Here is a 17,943-nt window from a genome sequence, read left to right on the forward strand (position 1 = left end):
AGTCACACTCACACGCTGGAAGTAAGGACTTAGTTCTATAGTAGTTCTATAGAGACCGTTGTATGAGTTGAGCTCTTGGTAGCCTTGCTCGGTTGTTGGTATCCAGGTACTAAAGCGTCCGGGGTGAAAAAGTTGAATGAAAAATGATGAGCGTGGAAAAAACTAAGACGTTGGTAAATATGTTAAATGAAGTGTCTTGATTAAACAGTAAAAAACTAAGTTTGGCAGGTAGCCAAGTCGCAACAAACAGCCCAGCAGCACAATAACGCGGAGGTGTGACGTTTTCCCACGTGAGACAGTAAGCTCTATAACATACATCGTCAGTCCAACAGAAACGCGTGGAACAACAGATAGTAATTTTGGGGGCTCCTGAGGCTTCTGGGTGTCCTATAGCAAAACAGAGAATGATATTGTGTTCGTAAGAGTCTCAACATTCAATAGAATGGTCATAATACTTTGTAGCCCAAACCATTTGGACGCTACAGGCAGAAGTTAGCAGAAGAGGCTGTACCGACTTTAGACAAGTCTTGTGAGGCTTGTGGGCATCCTAGAACAAAACGGAGAACGCCACCGTGTTCATAAGAGTCTCATATTTCAATAGAGTGTCCATAAAACTTTGTAGACTGTTCAGATGCTACAGGTGTTTTTGTGAGAAGATAGATTTGCGGGGCCCCGAAATTGTAAGCTAAGCGTTAACTCACTACTTCCACAACTAATAAGCTGAGCTTCGCAAGTAATTTTTCTTTACCTCACACAGTAAGTCAACAAAGTCATTTTTTTTTTTACATCCAGTGCGTATGATAATAGTTCCTCACAGTATCTGAAAAATCTTTACAACACTTTCCTGGCCTTGATAATCACCAAGCCTCGGTGTGAAAGACCAAAATATCATGATCTGATGATCATATACGTATGTCCAGTCGAAAAGTCATAAAATACCTGAACATGTTTCCCTTGCACAAAAACAGCTGTCTGTCCCGAGCTCACTGGCGAGAGAACTCTGAGGGCCCAGAATAGAGGGCCCAGAATAGAGGGCCCTGAATATAGGGCCCAGAATACAGTTCCATTTCTTTAGCCGCCAATGGATCATGGTTTATCAATGTGTCCATATGGCAGAGGCTGGTGCTCTCACATTAGTTTAAGTTTTACTTTTAGATTTTTATCATTTTAATTCAGATTTTTATGATTAACCACTTGACAAGGATTTAGAAAAATGTAAAAGTTATTATTGAAACGAAAATGCACATGTGAAAACCATAATTGGCACGCAGATCGGTAGAAATTGTAGTCTAAGTTGTAAGCTTTCCCAAACTTGAAACTCCGCCTATGGTATTTAAAAAATGTGTGCACAAGCGAGCACATGCACACATAGGAAGTCCAGTGAAAAAAACATGCCCCCATATGGAAATCAAATAGCCGTCCAACTGATTCGTTCTGGCGCCGGCCCTTGTGCCAAGGATTTGAAGCCGGCTTTTCTCTCTACCTCTCCCTAGCTCCATCTGTTTATGTGAAAACGACCACTCTACTGTAAATAGGCAATATCAAAACCTTTGTGTTCATTTTGCCGTGCTTGATACAGTAAATCATCACTGATGTAATCTGCACTCACTCTCAATAGGGTATGGTATAGCCAAAGTGTTTGCCAAGCCTTTCAGCAGTCCTCTCACTCTTCCTCTTGGTGATCTCGGGGCTCTGTGGCTTCTATTGTAACTATTTGAAGGAGGCGCTGGAATCCATCCACACATCGTAAAAAGGCTAAGTTTACTGTCGCTGCAGGAACACTTGGTAATACAATACACTCAAATGTTTGCTCTGCCTCTCTTTTACTGTTGTTGCCGAGAGGGGAGGTGGCTTGGAGGTATGGACCAAGCCCAGGGTTGGCGACGCAGCTTGGGGTAGGGATGTGGGGTGTGGGATCGAGGGCCCAGCAGAGTGGTGATTAGAGATGGCCCAGGCATGGGTGGTCTGGGCCAGGGAACAAAGACCAGGCCACATCTCCTGCCTGCCTGCCTAGAGAGCCTGTGAACCTCCGCTTCCTGGGGCCAACCACTCAAACTAACCCACCACCCAATGTGAACACACAGGTTAATCAACAGGCTAGCTGTGAGGAATGACAACTTTGTCTTCAGTACTCTTATTGCGCAATCGTTAAACAAGTCACTCCAGTTTAGATTACATATTTACAGAGGATCTAGATTGTGTGCAGCCCACAACAGCCTTTAAGTCACTTTATTTTGGATGACAGTCATACCACTAAAACCAGCCATTAGAAAAGTGATGACGTAAACAAAATATTGCAACTGATCCTTATCTGTGGCTTGGCTGGATAGATGAACACGCATGTCACATGCAATATACTGTCGATTATCAGTGTAGTTCGTGGAAGTCTGTATCTGCAGTTAATATTTGGTTACGTCGTTGGATAGTTGACGCAGGTCCATGCAAAATGTTTTTGCCTCTGTGAAAACAGTCACCTTAATGTTGCCATGAATAGACTATGACAACGACATAGAAGTGCATTGGGAATAACCATACTTTTCTTAATGACTCCTCTGCTCTTTCCTTCTCTAGAATTTCCGACCCATTAGCACTGGACCAATGACCAGTGGTTACACCAGTGGTTACAGCAGCAGCTACAGCAGGGGGAACAATAGCAGCGGTTACAGCCGAAAACCCGCCTACACTCCCGAGCTGCCGCACCTCAACAACGGCACCACCAAGCAGTCCAACAATGCGCAGTACAACAGCCCAACCAGCCTGTACGCACACAACAACGGCAGCAACGGAGACAGAGACAGGGTCTTGCCAAAACAAATGGGCGGCCTGAGCCTGAGTTCCCCTCACAGGTAAGGCATGTGGAGTGGAAAATCCATTTGTTATCGCATGGCCTCTCGGATGTGTGATAAATGTGTGTGTTCTCCTAGGCTACAACCTACAGCGCCCAGAGATGTCCTCTGGGCCCTGCTGTTTGTGCTGACTGCACACGTTTCCCCCTCCCAGGGCCTCACAGTGAAGTTTACCTTGTAGGGTCCCTCCGGAGTGGAGGAAAACCAAGTGCACTGTATCTTGACAGGATCAGAAAATATAGATCAGCCGTGCTGATATTCACAGAGCAGTGCTAAATGTTATACACTATTGGCCTAATGGAGCTTGAGGATTCTCTCTGGTGGGTTTTGTGGAAAGACTGTGAACAGCAAATGGGGTCTATCTCCTGTTTGGACTAGGAATACCAAGGTGGAATGGATGAACCTGCAGCATAGTTTACTTCAATGGAAAAAAGGACCTTTACAGTAATTTCAAGATATTCTGGTAGATACACCATGTCAATGTGAATATGTCAATGTGAGGACCACATTGGAAATAAGTGTTGTATCATGTTTTCATGTGTTGTACTCTAGATTTCAGTTGAATGCATTCAGTTGTACAACTGACTAGGTATCCCTTTTTCCTTCTTTAAACTGCATTTATTTTACCCCCAAAATAAGTCACAGCATTCACAAATTAAATTGATGAACAGTGCAACAGTTAGTGGAGACATTTCAGTCACAGAAGCTGTTGGTCACACTGAATTCAAACTGAAAACAACTATATTTGTTTGTCTTCGTCTCTTTCAGCCCTGAGCCTCCGATGCGTTCTCCTATGGGCCGTAATGGAAACGGTCATAGTTTCGAAGTCACCACAGAGTCAGACGTGTACAAGATGCTGCAGGACCCAGAGGAGCCAGTCTCTGCACCCAAACAATCCGGCTCCTTCAAATACCTACAAGGCATATTGGAGGCAGAGGATGGAGGTACCCTTATTTGTTGCTCTATATGAGTCTTCATTCACCCTACAGTTTACCTAAACAACATGCTTGTTTATGTATGTTAGATGTATGTTTGTATATTTGAGATAAATAGTTTTCTTCTGCAAGTGGAGCGTGTGATCTTTTCCAGCCACATGACTGTATGTGCACTGTAGCACGTGTTGTCCCTAAGAGGAGAGGGAGCGTTGGCATAGTTTTCCTTTTATAGGCCGAGAGAGCTGAAAGTCAAATGATAAAGGGGGGGGAAGAAAGTTTACTGCAACACAGCCTTATGAAAGACAATAAACAGAGAAATGACTTCCTGGTGTTTCTTTCAAACTTTTTTCACAGTTTTCCTTAGAAGTAATGCGTTGTGTTTTCGTCAGTGTCGTGGCCAGATCTCACCTCTTCAAGGAGAACCCAAACAGACAGGCTTATCCCCAGGAACAAGTCATGCTGTCTATTGGAGATCATTGAGATGGTTTTGTGTCAACACCAGTCCCATGTTATTCTTTGAATTTGGTGCTAATCACTTGCAGGTGTGAAAAGGGATTAAGGAAGAGCGAAAAGTCAATAATGGTTTTAACAGAATTAGATTAAACGGCACCAATTCGCCTCCTGCACAGTTGTTCTTTTTTTCACGACCGCAAAAGGCGTCATTGACACTGGGTTTAAGCTTCTGGTGCGATGCTTACACACCTTGGGGCTTATACAAGACTCGCCCTAAAGCTCTGTCTGCCTGTTTCCGGTTGTTGCTCTCTGTCTGTGGGAATGCTTACATTATCTTCTGCTGAAGGAGTTTTTTGCTTTGACCTTTAGACGGAGAGGGGCATTTGACTGCATGTGATATTGTCATCCTCATCCTTTAAAAGGAATACGCTCTTGTTTTGAAAATGTCGGCATCCCTGGGATTTCAATGGAGCGCAAACATGAGGCGCTGTTATGATATAGCCCCACAGGCTCTGATTTGACCATCTGTGGTGTCAGACAGTGCGGAGGGTGAAAACAAGAGGAGAGGAGAGGAGACGTTTGCATGACAAGATTCTCAGCTTATTATTACACTGAACTCCCCAGCATACCAATCACTGAAGAATCCACCACTTACACTGTATACAGTGAGGGAAAAAAGTATTTGATCCCCTGCTGATTTTGTACGTTTGCCCACTGACAAAGAAATGATCAGTCTATAATTTTAATGGTAGGTTTATTTGAACAGTGAGAGACAGAATAACAACAAAAAAATCCAGAAAAACGCATGTCAAAAATGTTATAAATTGATTTGCATTTTAATGAGAGAAATAAGTATTTGACCCCCTCTCAATCAGAGAGATTTCTGGCTCCCAGGTGTCTTTTATACAGGTAACGAGCTGAGATTAGGAGCACACTCTTAAAGGGAGTGCTCCTAACCGCAGCTGTAAAAGACACCTGTCCACAGAAGTAATCAATCAATCAGATTCCAAACTCTCCACCATGGCCAAGACCAAAGAGCTCTCCAAGGATGTCAGGGACAAGATTGTAGACCTACACAAGGTTGGAATGGGCTACAAGACCATCGCCAAGCAGCTTGCTGAGAAGGTGACAACAGTTGGTGCGATTATTCGCAAATGGAAGAAACACAAAAGAACTGTCAATCTCCCTCGGCCTGGGGCTCCATGCAAGATCTCACCTCGTGGAGTTGCAATGATCATGAGAACGGTGAGGAATCAGCCCAGAACTACACGGGAGGATCTTGTCAATGATGTCAAGGCAGCTGGGACCATAATCACCAAGAAAACAGTTGGTAACACACTATGCTGTGAAGGACTGAAATCCTGCAGCGCCCGCAAGGTCCCCCTGCTCAAGAAAGCACATATACATGCCCGTCTGAAGTTTGCCAATGAACATCTGAATGATTCAGAGGACAACTGGGTGAAAGTGTTGTGGTCAGATGAGACCAAAATGGAGCTCTTTGGCATCAACTCAACTCGCCGTGTTTGGAGGAGGAGGAATGCTGCCTATGACCCCAAGAACCCTATCCCCACCATCAAACATGTTGGTGGAAACATTATGCTTTGGGGGTGTTTTTCTGCTAAAGGGACAGGACAACGTCACAGCATCAAAGGGACGATTTTCGGGGCCATGTACCATCAAATCTTGGGTGAGAACCTCCTTCCCTCAGCCAGGGCATTGAAAATGGGTCGTGGATGGGTATTCCAGCATGACAATGACCCAAAACACACAGCCAAGGCAACAAAGGAGTGGCTCAAGAAGAAGCGCATTAAGGTCCTGGAGTGGCCTAGCCAGTCTCCAGACCTTAATCCCATAGAAAATCTGTGGAGGGAGCTGAAGGTTCGAGTTGCCAAACGTCAACCTCGAAACCTTAATGACTTGGAGAAGATCTGCAAAGAGGAGTGGGACAAAATCCCTCCTGAGATGTGTGGAAACCTGGTGGCCAACTACAAGAAACGTCTGACCTCTGTGATTGCCAACAAGGGTTTTGCCACCAAGTACTAAGAAGGAGGGAGGTCTGCGCCCGTGTTTTGACTACCGAGGCCTGAATCAGATCGTGGTGAGGTACAGTTACCCGCAACCTCTTATCGCCACGGCGATTGAGTCAATGCACGGGGCGCACTTCTTCACCAAACTAGATCTCAGGAGTGCTTACATCCTGGTGCGTATCCGGGAGGGAGACAAGTGGAAGACGGCATTCAGTATGACCTCAGGGCATTATGAGTACCTCGTCATGCCGTACGGGTTGATGAATGCTTCATCAGTCTTCCAAGCCTTTGTAGACAAGATTTTCAGGGACCTGCATGGGCAGGGTGTAGTGGTGTATATTGATGACACTCTGATATACTCCACTACACGCGCCAAGCATGTGTCCCTGGTGCGCAAGGTGCTTGGTCGACTGTTGGAGCATGACCTGTACGTCAAGGCTGAGAAATGCCTGTTCTTCCAGCAGTCCGTCTCCTTAATAGGGTACCGCATTTCCACCTCGGGGGTGGAGATGGAGAGTGACTGCATTTCAGCCGTGCGTAATTGGCCGACTCCCACCATGGTAAAGGAAGTGCAGCGGTTCCTAGGGTTTGCCAATTACAACCGGAGGTTTATCCGGGGTTTTGGTCAGGTAGCGGCTCCCATTACCTCACTGCTGAAGGGGGGCCCGGTACGTTTGCAGTGGTCGGCTGAGGCGGACAGGGCTTTTGGTCACCTGAGGGCTCTGTTTACCTCGGCTCCCGTGCTGGCCCATCCGGATCCCTCCTTGGCGTTCATAGTGGAGGTGGACGCGTCCGAGGCTGGGATAGGAGCCGTGCTCTCTCAGCCCAGCCCGACGGAGAAAAACTATGATGTGGGGGACCAGGAACTGTTGGCTGTCGTCAAGGCTCTAAAGGCTCTCGCTCCGCCACTCCTCCACTAACCTCTCCCCCTTCCACTGCGTACTGGGGTACCAGCCGGTTCTGGCGCCTTGGCATCAGAGTCAGACCGAGGCTCTTGCGGTGGACGACTGGTTCAGGCACGTGGAGGAGACATGGGACGCCACCGATGTTCACCTCCAGCGGGCCATGCTGCACCAGAAAGCCAGTGCAGACCTTCACCGCAGTGAGGCCCCGGTGTTCGCACCGGGGGACTGGGTCTGGCTCTCGACCCGGAACCTGCCCCTCCGCCTGCCCTGCCGGAAGCTGGGTCCGCGGTTTGTGAGGCTATTTAAAGTCCTGAGGAGAGTGAACAAGTTTTGTTAAAGGTTACGGTAATCAGGTTCCCCCTGATTACCGTATTAACCCCTCGTTCCATGTGTCTCTTCTCAAGCCAGTGGTGGTTGGCCCGCTCCAGGAGTCTGAGGTGCTCCGATGTACTCCGTTCGCTCTATCCTGGATTCGAGGCATCGGGCGAGGGGCCTTCAGTACCTCGTGGAGTGGGAGGGTTACGGTCCAGAGGAGAGGTGCTGGGTGAGGACGTGTTGGACTCTTCAATGCTGCGGGAGTTCCACTGTCTCCGTCCGGATCGCCCTGCGCCTCGCCCTCCGGGTCGTCCCCGAGGCCGGCGTCGGCGTGCTGCTGGAGGCGCGCGTCAAGGGGGGGTACTGTCACGACTTCTGCCGAAGTCGGGTCCTCTCCTTGTTCGGGCGGTGCTCCGGTCTTCTAGCCATCGCCGGTCTTCTAGCCATCATTGATCCACTTTTCATTTTCCGTGTGTTTTGTCTTGTTTTTTCTCACACCTTGTTTCAATTCCCTCAATCACTTGTTGTGTATTTAACCCTCTGTTCCCCCCATATCTACCCATATCTTGTTATTTTTATGCCGTTGGTTTTGCGATTTAACTGCTCCGGGTATTACCAAGTTCTGCTCTCCTGAGTCTGACTTCCCTGCCACCGGTTACGCACCCCTTACATGTCAGTAGTCTTTATGAAAAAAGCTGGTTTAGCCTACTCAAATACCCGGCTCAAAAAGGGAAGGATGCTATGTTTAGCTAGCTGGCTGTGGCTATCCAACACTGGAACTCTTCCAAGTCAAGGTAACCTTTTGGTTTTATAAATGTATTGCCATCGGGGCCCTCCGGTGTAACTGCTAAAGTGTTTGCTGCTGACTGTACACTGTACAGCATGATTATAGCGTTTTTACTAATGCATCAGTTCTAATATGTATGTTGACTATGACGTTAATATGGTGACCACAATGTAAACTGTGTGTAGTGGTTACCGATTATGATATGAAGGTTTGGCTTGGAAAGGTTTTCTCACCTGGTCACAGACAGCTGATGTGTTGTGCACAAATCAATTTGTATTTGTCACATGTGCAAAATACAACAGGTGAAGACCGTACTGTGAGATGCTTACTTACAAGCCCTTAACCAACAACAAAATAAGAGATAAGGAAATATTTTGTAAATAAATGAAAGTAAAAAAACGTACACAATAAAAATAACAAGGTTATATACTGTGGGTACCGATGTCGAGTCAATGTGCGGGGGTATAGGTTAGTCAAGGTAATTTAAGTTATATGTACAGGTAGGTAGAGCTAAACTGACTATGCATCAATAATAAACATTTAGTAGCAGCAGTGTACAAATTAAAGGGGGGGACGTCAAAGCAAATATTCCGGTTAGCCATTTGATTAATTGTTCAGCAGTCTTATGGCTTGGGGGTAGGAGCTGTTAAGGAGCCTTTTGGACCTAGACTTGGTGCTCCGGTACCACTTGCCGTATGGTAGCAGAGAACAGTCTATGACTTGGGTGGCGGGAGTCATTGACAATTTTTTGGGCCTTCCCCTGACACCGCCTCGTATAGAGGTCCTGGATGGCAGGAAGCTTGGCCCCAGTGATGTACTGGGCCACACGCACTACCTTCTGTAGTGCCTTATGGTTTGATGCCGAGCATTTGTCATACCAGGCAGTGAAGCAACCAGTCAGGATGCTCTCGATGGTGCAACTGTAGAACTTTTTGAGGATCTGGGGACCTCAGTTCTTTTCAGTCTCTTGAGGGGGAATAGGCCTTGTCATGCCCTCTTCATGACTGTCTTGGTGTGTTAGGACCATGACAGTTTGTTGGTGATGTGGACACCAAGAAACTTAAAGCTCCTGACCCGCTCCACTACAGCGCCGTTGATGTGAATGGGGGTGTGTTTGGCCGTCCTCCTCCTGTAGTCCATGATCGGCTCCTTTGTCTTGCTCACATTGATGGAGAGGTTGTTGTCCTGGCACCACACTGTGACCTCCTCTCATCGTTGTCGGTGATCAGGCCTACCACTGTTGTGTCTTCAGCAAACTTAATGATGGTGCTAGAGTCGTGCTTGGACATGCAGTTGTGGGTGAACAGGGAGTACAGGGGGGAACTAAGCACACACCCCTGAGGGGCACACATGTAGAGGAACTGCATGGCAGATGTGTTGTTGCCTACCCTTACCACCTGGGGCGGACCGTCAGGAAGTCCAGGATGCAGTTGCAGAGGGAGGTGTTTAGTACCAGGGTCTTTAGCTCATTGATGAGCTTTGTGGGCACTATGGTGTTGAACGCTGAGCTGTAGTCAATGGACAGCATTCTCATGTAGGTATTCCTTTTGTCCATGTGGGAAAGGGCAGTGTGGAGTGCAATTGAGATTGCATCGTCTGTGGATCTATTGGGGCGGTATGTGAATTGGATCTAGGGTTTCTAGGATAATGGTGTTGATGTGAGCCATGACCAGCCTTTCAAAGCACTTCATGGCTATAGATGTGAGTACTATGGGGCGGTAGTCATTTAGGCAGGTTACCTTGGCGTTCTTGGGCACAGGCACTATAGTGGTCTGCCTGAAACTTGTAGGTATTACAGAGTCGGTCAGGGAGAGGTTTAAAATGTCAGTGAAGACACTTGCCTGTTGGTCCACGGATGCTCTGAGTACGTGTCCTGGTAATCTGTCTTGCCCCGCGGCCTAGTGAATGTTGACCTGTTTAAAGGTCTTACTCACATCTGCTACGGAGAGCATGATCACACAGTCATCTGGAACAGCTGGTGCTCTCATGCATGCATCAGTGTTGCTTGCCTCAAAGCAAGCATAAAAGCAATTAACCCGTCTGGTAGGCTCGCGTCACTGGGAAGCTCGCGGCTGGGATTCCCTTTGGAGGCCGTAATAGTTTGCAAGCCCTGCCACACCCGACGAGGGTTGGAGCCGGTTTAGTAGGATTCAATCTTAGTCCTGTATACAGTCGAAGTCGGAAGTTTTCATCTACACCTAGGTTGGAGTCATTAAATCTCTTTTTTTTAACCACTCCACAAATTTCTTGTTAACAAACTATAGTTTGTCAGTTAGAACATCTACATTGTGCATGACACAAGTAATTTTTCCAACAATTGTTTACAGACTGATTATTTCCCTTATAATTCACTGTATCACAATTCCAGTGGGTCAGAAGTTTACATACTAATTTGACTGTGCCTTTAAACAGCTTGGAAAACTCCAGAAAATGATGCCATGGCTTTAGAAGCTGCTGAAAGGCTAATTGACATAATTTGAGTCAATTGGAGGTGTATCTGTGGATGTATTTCAAGGCCTACCTACTCAGTGCCTCTTTGCTTGACATCATGGGAAAATCAAAAGAAATCAGCCAAGACCTCAGAAATAAAATTGTAGACACCCACAAATCTGGTTCATCCTTGGGAGCAATTTCCAAATGCCTGAAGGTACCACGTTCATCTGTACAAACAATAGTACGCAAGTATAAACACCATGGGACCACGCAGCCGTCATACCACTCAGGAAGGAGACGCATTCTGTTTCCTAGAGATGAATGTACTTTGGTGCAAAAAGTGCAAATCAATCCCAGAAAAACAGCAAAGGACCTTGTGAAGATGCTGGAGGAAACAGGTACAAAAGTATCTATATCCACAGTAAAACGAGTCCTATATCGACATAACCTGAAAGGCCGCTCAGCAAGGAAGAAGCCACTGTTCCAAAACTGCCATAAAAAAGACAGACTATGGTTTGCAACTACACATGGGGACAAAGATTGCACTTTTTGGTCTGGTCTGATGAAACAAAAATAGAACTGTTTGGCCATAATAAAGGGGGATGCTTGCAAGCCGAAGAACACCTTCCCAACCGTGAAGCACCGGGTTGGCAGCATCATGTTGTGGGGGTGCTTTGCTACAGGAGGGACTGGTGCACTTCACAAAATAGATAGCATCATGAGGATGGTAAATTATGTGGATATATTGAAGCAACATCAAGACATAAGTCAGGAAGTTAAAGCTTGGTCGCAAATGGGTCTTCCAAATGGACAATGACCCCAAGCATACTTCCAAAGTTGTGGCAAAAGGGCTTAAGGTCAACAAAGTCAAGGTATTGGAGTGGCCATCACAAAGCCCTGACCTCAATCCTATAGAAAATTTGTGGGCAGAACTGAAAAAGCGTGTGCGAGCAAGGAGATCTACAAACCTGACTCAATTACACCAGCTCTGTCAGGAGGAATGGGCCAAAATTAACCCAACTTATTGTGCGAAGCTTGTGGAAGTCTACCCAAAATGTTTGACCCAGGTTAAACAATTTAAAGGCAATGCTACCGAATACTAATTGAGTGTATGTAAACTTCTGACCCACTGGGAATGTGATGAAAGAAATAAAAGCTGAAATAAATCATTCTCTCTGCTATTATTCTGACAATTCACATTCTTAAAACTTCATGTGGATCAGTGGGATGCTAGCGTCTCATTTCGACAACTTCCGGTGAAATTGCAGAGCGCCAAATTCAAATTAAATTACTATGAATATTTAACTTTCAAGAAATCACAAGTGCAATACATCAAAATAAAGCTTAACTTGTGGTTAATCCAGCCACCATGTCAGATTTCAAAAAGGCTGTACGGTGAAAGCAAACCATGCGATTATCTGAGGACAGTGCTCAGCACAGAAAACATTACAAACAGTTAGCAGCCAAGTAGATTAGTCACGAAAGTCAGAAATAGCAATAAAATGAATCACTTACCTTTGATGATCTTCGTATGGTTGCACTCACAAGACTCCCAGTTACACAATAAATGTTCATTTTGTTCGATAAAGTTCCTCTTTATATCCAAAAAGCTCCATTTTATTGGCGCATTTTGTTCAGTAATCCAATGGCTCAAATGCGTTCACAGCGGGCAGACAAAAATTCCAAATAGTATCCGTAAAGTTCGTAGAAACATGTCAAAGATGTTTATAATCAATCCTCAGGTTGTTTTTAGCCTAAATAATCGATAATATTTGTACCGGACAATAGCGTCGTCAATATAAAAGAAAAACAAAAAAGGTGCGCCCTCAGTCGCGTGCAGTTACCAGCTCTGGGGACATCCCAGGGTCCACTCACTCAATGTGGTCATTCTCCCTCATTTTTCAGAATAAAAGCCTGAAACAATGTCTAAAGACTGTTCACAACTAGTGGAAGCCATAGGGAACAGAATTTGGGTCCTATCCCTTTAAATGGTGGATAGGCTTTCATTGGAAAAACAGCCATTTCAAAATAATGGCACTTCCTGGATGGATTTTCCTCAGGTTTTCACCTGCCATATCAGTTCTGTTATACTCACAAACATTATTTTAACAGTTCTGGGAACTTTAGAGTGTTTTCTATCCAAATCTACCAATTATATGCATATCCTAGCTTCTGGGCCTGAGTAGCAGGTAGTTTACTTTGGGCACGCTTTTCATCCAAAATTCCAAATGCTGCCCCCTATCCTAAAAAAGTTAAAATATAGTGGTGATCCTAACTGACCTATGACAGGGACTTTTTACAATGATTAAATGTCAGGGATTGTGAAAATCTGATTTTAAATGTATTTGCCTAAGGTGTATGTAAACTTCTGACTTCAACTGTATTCCCATAGTAATTTGTTATGGATCCATAACTAAATCAACATCTTCATTTTGAAAGAGTATTTTTTTATCATTATTTTATTAACAAAATGTAGTTGCGAAGTAACTAAAAAGTACTAAGTAAAGTTGCTAATGCTAAAGTTGTCCATGATGAGATTCAAACATGCAACCTTTGGGTTGCTAGACATTTGCGTTATACGTCTACCCATCCCCCCCGACCAACCACCCTACTTCCATTTTTGCCTTAAGTAAGCATCTGTCTTATGTAACCATACCAAATATAACATATACTAATTTGAGTGTCCCGGATTTACATTTACTATATTACGTCTAGGCTATGAGACCAGGCTGAATACAGCAATTATTACAGTAAAAATAGACCCCGTTATTACTCCAACCTTTTAAACGGTCACATCATTAGTGTTTAAGTGTTGGAGTGATGTAAACTTCTCTGTGCCAGGTAGTTCACCAGTGTGATGGGTAGGCCATGCCAGAGCCAGAGGCAGTGGCGTGCTGGGTCAATGGGGCCTGCTGGCACCTCATCACTCCCGTGGTTCAGGGAGAGTGTGATTGTGACACTCTGGTGTGATGAGAATGTGAAATATTTGCTCTGCCAGGCAGCTGCCTCTCTCTCCTCTCCTAATTGATGTGTTCCTGCTGTGTGCCAGGATCTCACATCAGCCCTGGTATCCCAGAAATGTGAATGGAGGGAGATAGATAGGGAGTGAGAGGTAGAGATAGGGAAAGGAAGATAGAGGTATGGGGAGGGGGAGCAATACTGTAGGTAATACAGTACAGAGAGAGAGAGGGGAGGGTATGGTAGAGTGAGAGAAAGAAAGAGGTAGAGAGGCTGACAGCGTGTGAGCACCACCCTGGCCCTCTGCCTGTACCCCTGCCATGCCCTCTGAGGTTAACACACCAGTGAAGGGAGTGCTTACTGAGGAGTGATGTCTGTTGTGGACAGTAGCTGACCTTGGTGCGTCCCTGAGCCAAGTGTGAACACCATTCATTCTTCCATCTCCATGCTTTCACCCATGGCTGACTGCTGCCTTTCTAGCTCTCATATACTGGTATAGGGTGAAGTTGCCCCTAAATCTTGGGTCAGTTTAGCATTTTATCCAACTGATATCGTAGATTAGGATTGGGGGACAGGAAGCTGATCCTAGATCTGTACCTAGAGGAAACATCTCCCCATTGTAAGTTGATTTACAATATCTAAACGTGTCTTAACTGCGCTATATAAGTTGAATAAATAATAATGCTAATTAAAAAAATATATATATATTTAACTGAGGTGTTATTTTGTGTGTCTGTGTCCACAGGTGTGTCCCCCACTGACATGTCTGGAGTGAGAGGCCTTAGGTCCCCGGACCGATCCCCAGTCCCTAAACTGGGCAGCCCCATCCCCGGCCACATGGGCCCCATGCCCGGCCTACAGAAACTCCCCCAGTGCACGCGCTGTGGCAACGGCATAGTGTAAGTCATAAAAAACAGAGATGACGCTGCACACTAGGAGTGTGTCACAAATAGCACCGTAGTCCCTATAAAATGCACTACTTTTGACCATAGACCACAGGGGATAGGGTGCATTTTGGGATGCTATCTAGTCCTGCTACAACAGGCCCAAGCTAATAACAGAGAGGGAAAATGATCTCCATATAGCACTTTGAATGAATAAACCTCTGTGCCACGCCCTCCTCCTCAGGAACCCAGAGATGCCAGTAATCCCCACACTGTTAAAGCACCATGGGTAAACAGTGATGTCATTTGAACAAGAGACTGTTGTGGAGGCTTAGTACCATGGATCTGTTATATAGACTGTTTACACAGGGGTTTTTAGGCAGGGCACTAAAGCATTTACCTACTGTTATAGGCAGTAGTGGTTAGGATAAAGGCCCGGATACAGGGGAGATTCAAATTCAACCAATGAGTTCTGGCTGTTGTGAAGCTATGTAATCCTTATTGGTAATGCAAATACCCAGATCCATGAATAGAATACTGGTCACTTGAATGCACAGTGACATAGTTAAATAAGAAAATGAATGCTAATCAAATAGCTCTTTATTTATATAACCTTGAAAACCCCTTATCTTTGACATGACACTAACAACCTGGTTATGTTCTGTCCGTATAGGGGAACCATCGTGAAGGCCAGAGACAAACTGTACCACACAGAGTGCTTCATGTGTGATGACTGCGGCATGAACCTCAAGCAGAGGGGCTACTTCTTCATCGAGGAGAACTTGTACTGTGAGACCCACGCCATGGCCCGCGTACAGCCTCCCGAGGGATATGACGTGGTCGCCGTCTACCCCAACTCCAAGGTTGAACTGGTCTGAACTTGTCTGACTCTCACACAGCCCCCCTCAGACATGTGCCTGCAGTCTTATCCACAGCTTCCAGCCTGTATAAATGTGTTCCACTTCCAATGCACTACATGTCCAAGCTGTTGCCAGGAAATATCCATTTAGAGTTGGATACTAGAGAGTGAGAAAATGGAGTTTCCAAAGGTTTTAAGTCTCTCTTTAATTCTTTCACACTATTTCGGACGGATTAACATTTTTACACCTGCTGAGTAAAAAAAAAACTATGTTTTATTCAACCTATTTTACTCAAATTGCGGGCTTTTCTTTGTGTCAATAGCACTTTTAGATGATGTTGAAACATAAGCAATATTCAACCGAATGACCTCTCACATCTTGGGATGGTTTTCTATTTTTAACTCTGCCGACTACAATACAGTTAGTGGAATGGAATAGGGTCAAGCACCTGACTAAGAATGGAATTCACCTTTCACTGCTTCTCATACTGTTACTGCTACAATTAAAGAACCCCAGCTTTTTTACATCTGTTGGAGTGCAATCCAGTGCCACACGAGAAAGCCTTTTGTCTCTCCACTGTAGCAGCTTTTAAAAAGCTGTGGGGAGCAAAGACGCAGGACAAGGGCATGGAAAATATTGAAATCCAACCCGTGAATCTAGAAACATATGGGAATAATATACATTTATTTCTTGTTTGATTTTAACATATATCTAGTCACAGCCAGGTCCACTGAATGAATCACACTTCTACATTTCCAGGGAGGGAGGGAGGGAGGGAGGGAGGGAGGGAGGGTAGGGAGGGAGGGGATTTATAGTACCAGTAAAATGTTTGGACACACCTACTAATTACAGGGTTTTCTTTATTTTTACTATTTTCTACATTGTAGAATAATAGTGAAGACATCAAAACTATGAAATAACACATATGGAATCATGTAGTAACCAAAAAAGTGTTAAACAAATCAAAATATATTTTATATCATAGATTCTTCAAAGTAGCCACCCTTTGCCTTGATGACAGCTTTGCACACTCTTGGCATTCTCTCAACCAGCTTCATGAGGCAGTCACCTGGAATGCATTTCAATTAACAGGTGTGCCTTGTTAAAAGTTAATTTGTGAAATTCCTTTCCTTCTTAATGTGTTTGAGCCAATTAGTTATGTAGTGACAAGGTAGGGGTGGTATACAGAAGATAGCCCTAGTTGGTAAAAGACCAAGTCCATATTGTGGCAAGAACAGCTCGAATAAGCAAAGAGAAATAATAGTCCATCATTCATTTAAGACATGAAGGTTCATTTCAAGAACTTTTAAAGTTTTTTCAAGTGCAGTCACAAAAACCATCAGCGCTATGATGAAACTGGCTCTCATGAGGACTGCCACAGGAAAGGAAGAGCTAGAGTTACCTATGCTGCAGAGGATAAGTTAATTAGAGTTAACTGCCTCAGAAATTAAATGCTTCACAGAGTTCAAGTAACAGACAAATCTCAACATCAACTGTTCAGAGGAGACTGTGTGAATCAGGCCTTCATTTTCGAATTGCTGCGAAGAAACCCCCACTAAAGGACACCAATAAGAAGAAGAGACTTGCTTGGGCCAAGAAACACGAGCCATGGGCATTAGACTGGTGTAAATTAGAGATTTTTGGTTCCAACCTCCGTGACTTTGTGAGACGCAGGGTAGGTGAACGGATGATCTCCACGTGTGGTTCCCACCGTGAAGCATGGAGGAGGTGTGATGGTGTGGGTTGCTTTGCTGGTGACACTGTCTGTGATTTATTTATAATTCAAGGCACACTTAACCAGCGTGGCTACCACAGCATTCTGCAGTGATACACCATCCCATCTGGTTTGCGCTTAGTGGGACTATCATTTGTTTTTCAACAGGACAATGACCCAAAACACACTTCCAGACTGTGTAAGGGCTATTTGACCATGGAGAGTGATGGAGTGCTGCATCAGATGACCTAGCCTCTACAATCACCCGACTTCAACCCAATTGAGATGGTTTGGGATGACTTGGACCACAGGGTGAAGGAAAAGCAACCAACAAGTGCTCAGCAAATGTGGGAGCTCCTTCAAGACTGTTGGAAAAGCATTCCAGGTAAATCTGGTTGAGAGAATGCCAAAAGTGTGCAGTGCTGTCATCAAGGCAAAGGGTGGCTACTTTGAAGAATATGTGTTTAACACTTTTTTGGTTACTACATGATTCCATATGTGTTATTTCGTAGTTTTGATGTCTTCAATATTATTCTACAATGTAAAAAAAAAAAAAAAATAATGAAAAACCCTTGAATAAGAAGGTGTGTCCAAACTTTTGACTGGTACTGTATGTGCTTTTGGAAGTGACAAAAATATCTGTGTTAGGAGCAAAAAGTCTCTACCCCTGAAAGTGTTGGATGAATTATGATCACTTACATATGTGGCCATGTACATAATCATGCAGCCTTAGGGACAGCAAACAGTGAACTGAAATAGTTGCATGAAAAGTGCTATTTTAATTTGAATGAAAAACTCAAATCTCAAAGTGCTTGTTATTCGATAT

At 44.8% G+C, this 17,943-nt stretch overlaps 1 protein-coding gene across 1 annotated transcript in view; it reads left to right on the forward strand.

Moving 5' to 3' along the window:
* LOC106567515 (PDZ and LIM domain protein 4) overlaps positions 1-16,166 on the forward strand; it is a 77,061-nt gene extending 60,895 nt beyond the window's left edge. The window contains exons 4-7 of the mRNA XM_014136837.2: positions 2,572-2,846; positions 3,615-3,790; positions 14,405-14,558; positions 15,217-16,166. Of these exons, the coding sequence (XP_013992312.1) occupies positions 2,572-2,846; positions 3,615-3,790; positions 14,405-14,558; positions 15,217-15,421 (810 nt within the window). The 3' untranslated portion in view covers positions 15,422-16,166. The remainder of the gene's footprint in view (positions 1-2,571; positions 2,847-3,614; positions 3,791-14,404; positions 14,559-15,216) is intronic.
* Positions 16,167-17,943: the final 1,777 nt, after the last annotated feature.

This window comes from Salmo salar, chromosome ssa13 (genome assembly GCF_905237065.1).
Source record: "Salmo salar chromosome ssa13, Ssal_v3.1, whole genome shotgun sequence".
Taxonomy (NCBI): domain Eukaryota; kingdom Metazoa; phylum Chordata; class Actinopteri; order Salmoniformes; family Salmonidae; genus Salmo; species Salmo salar.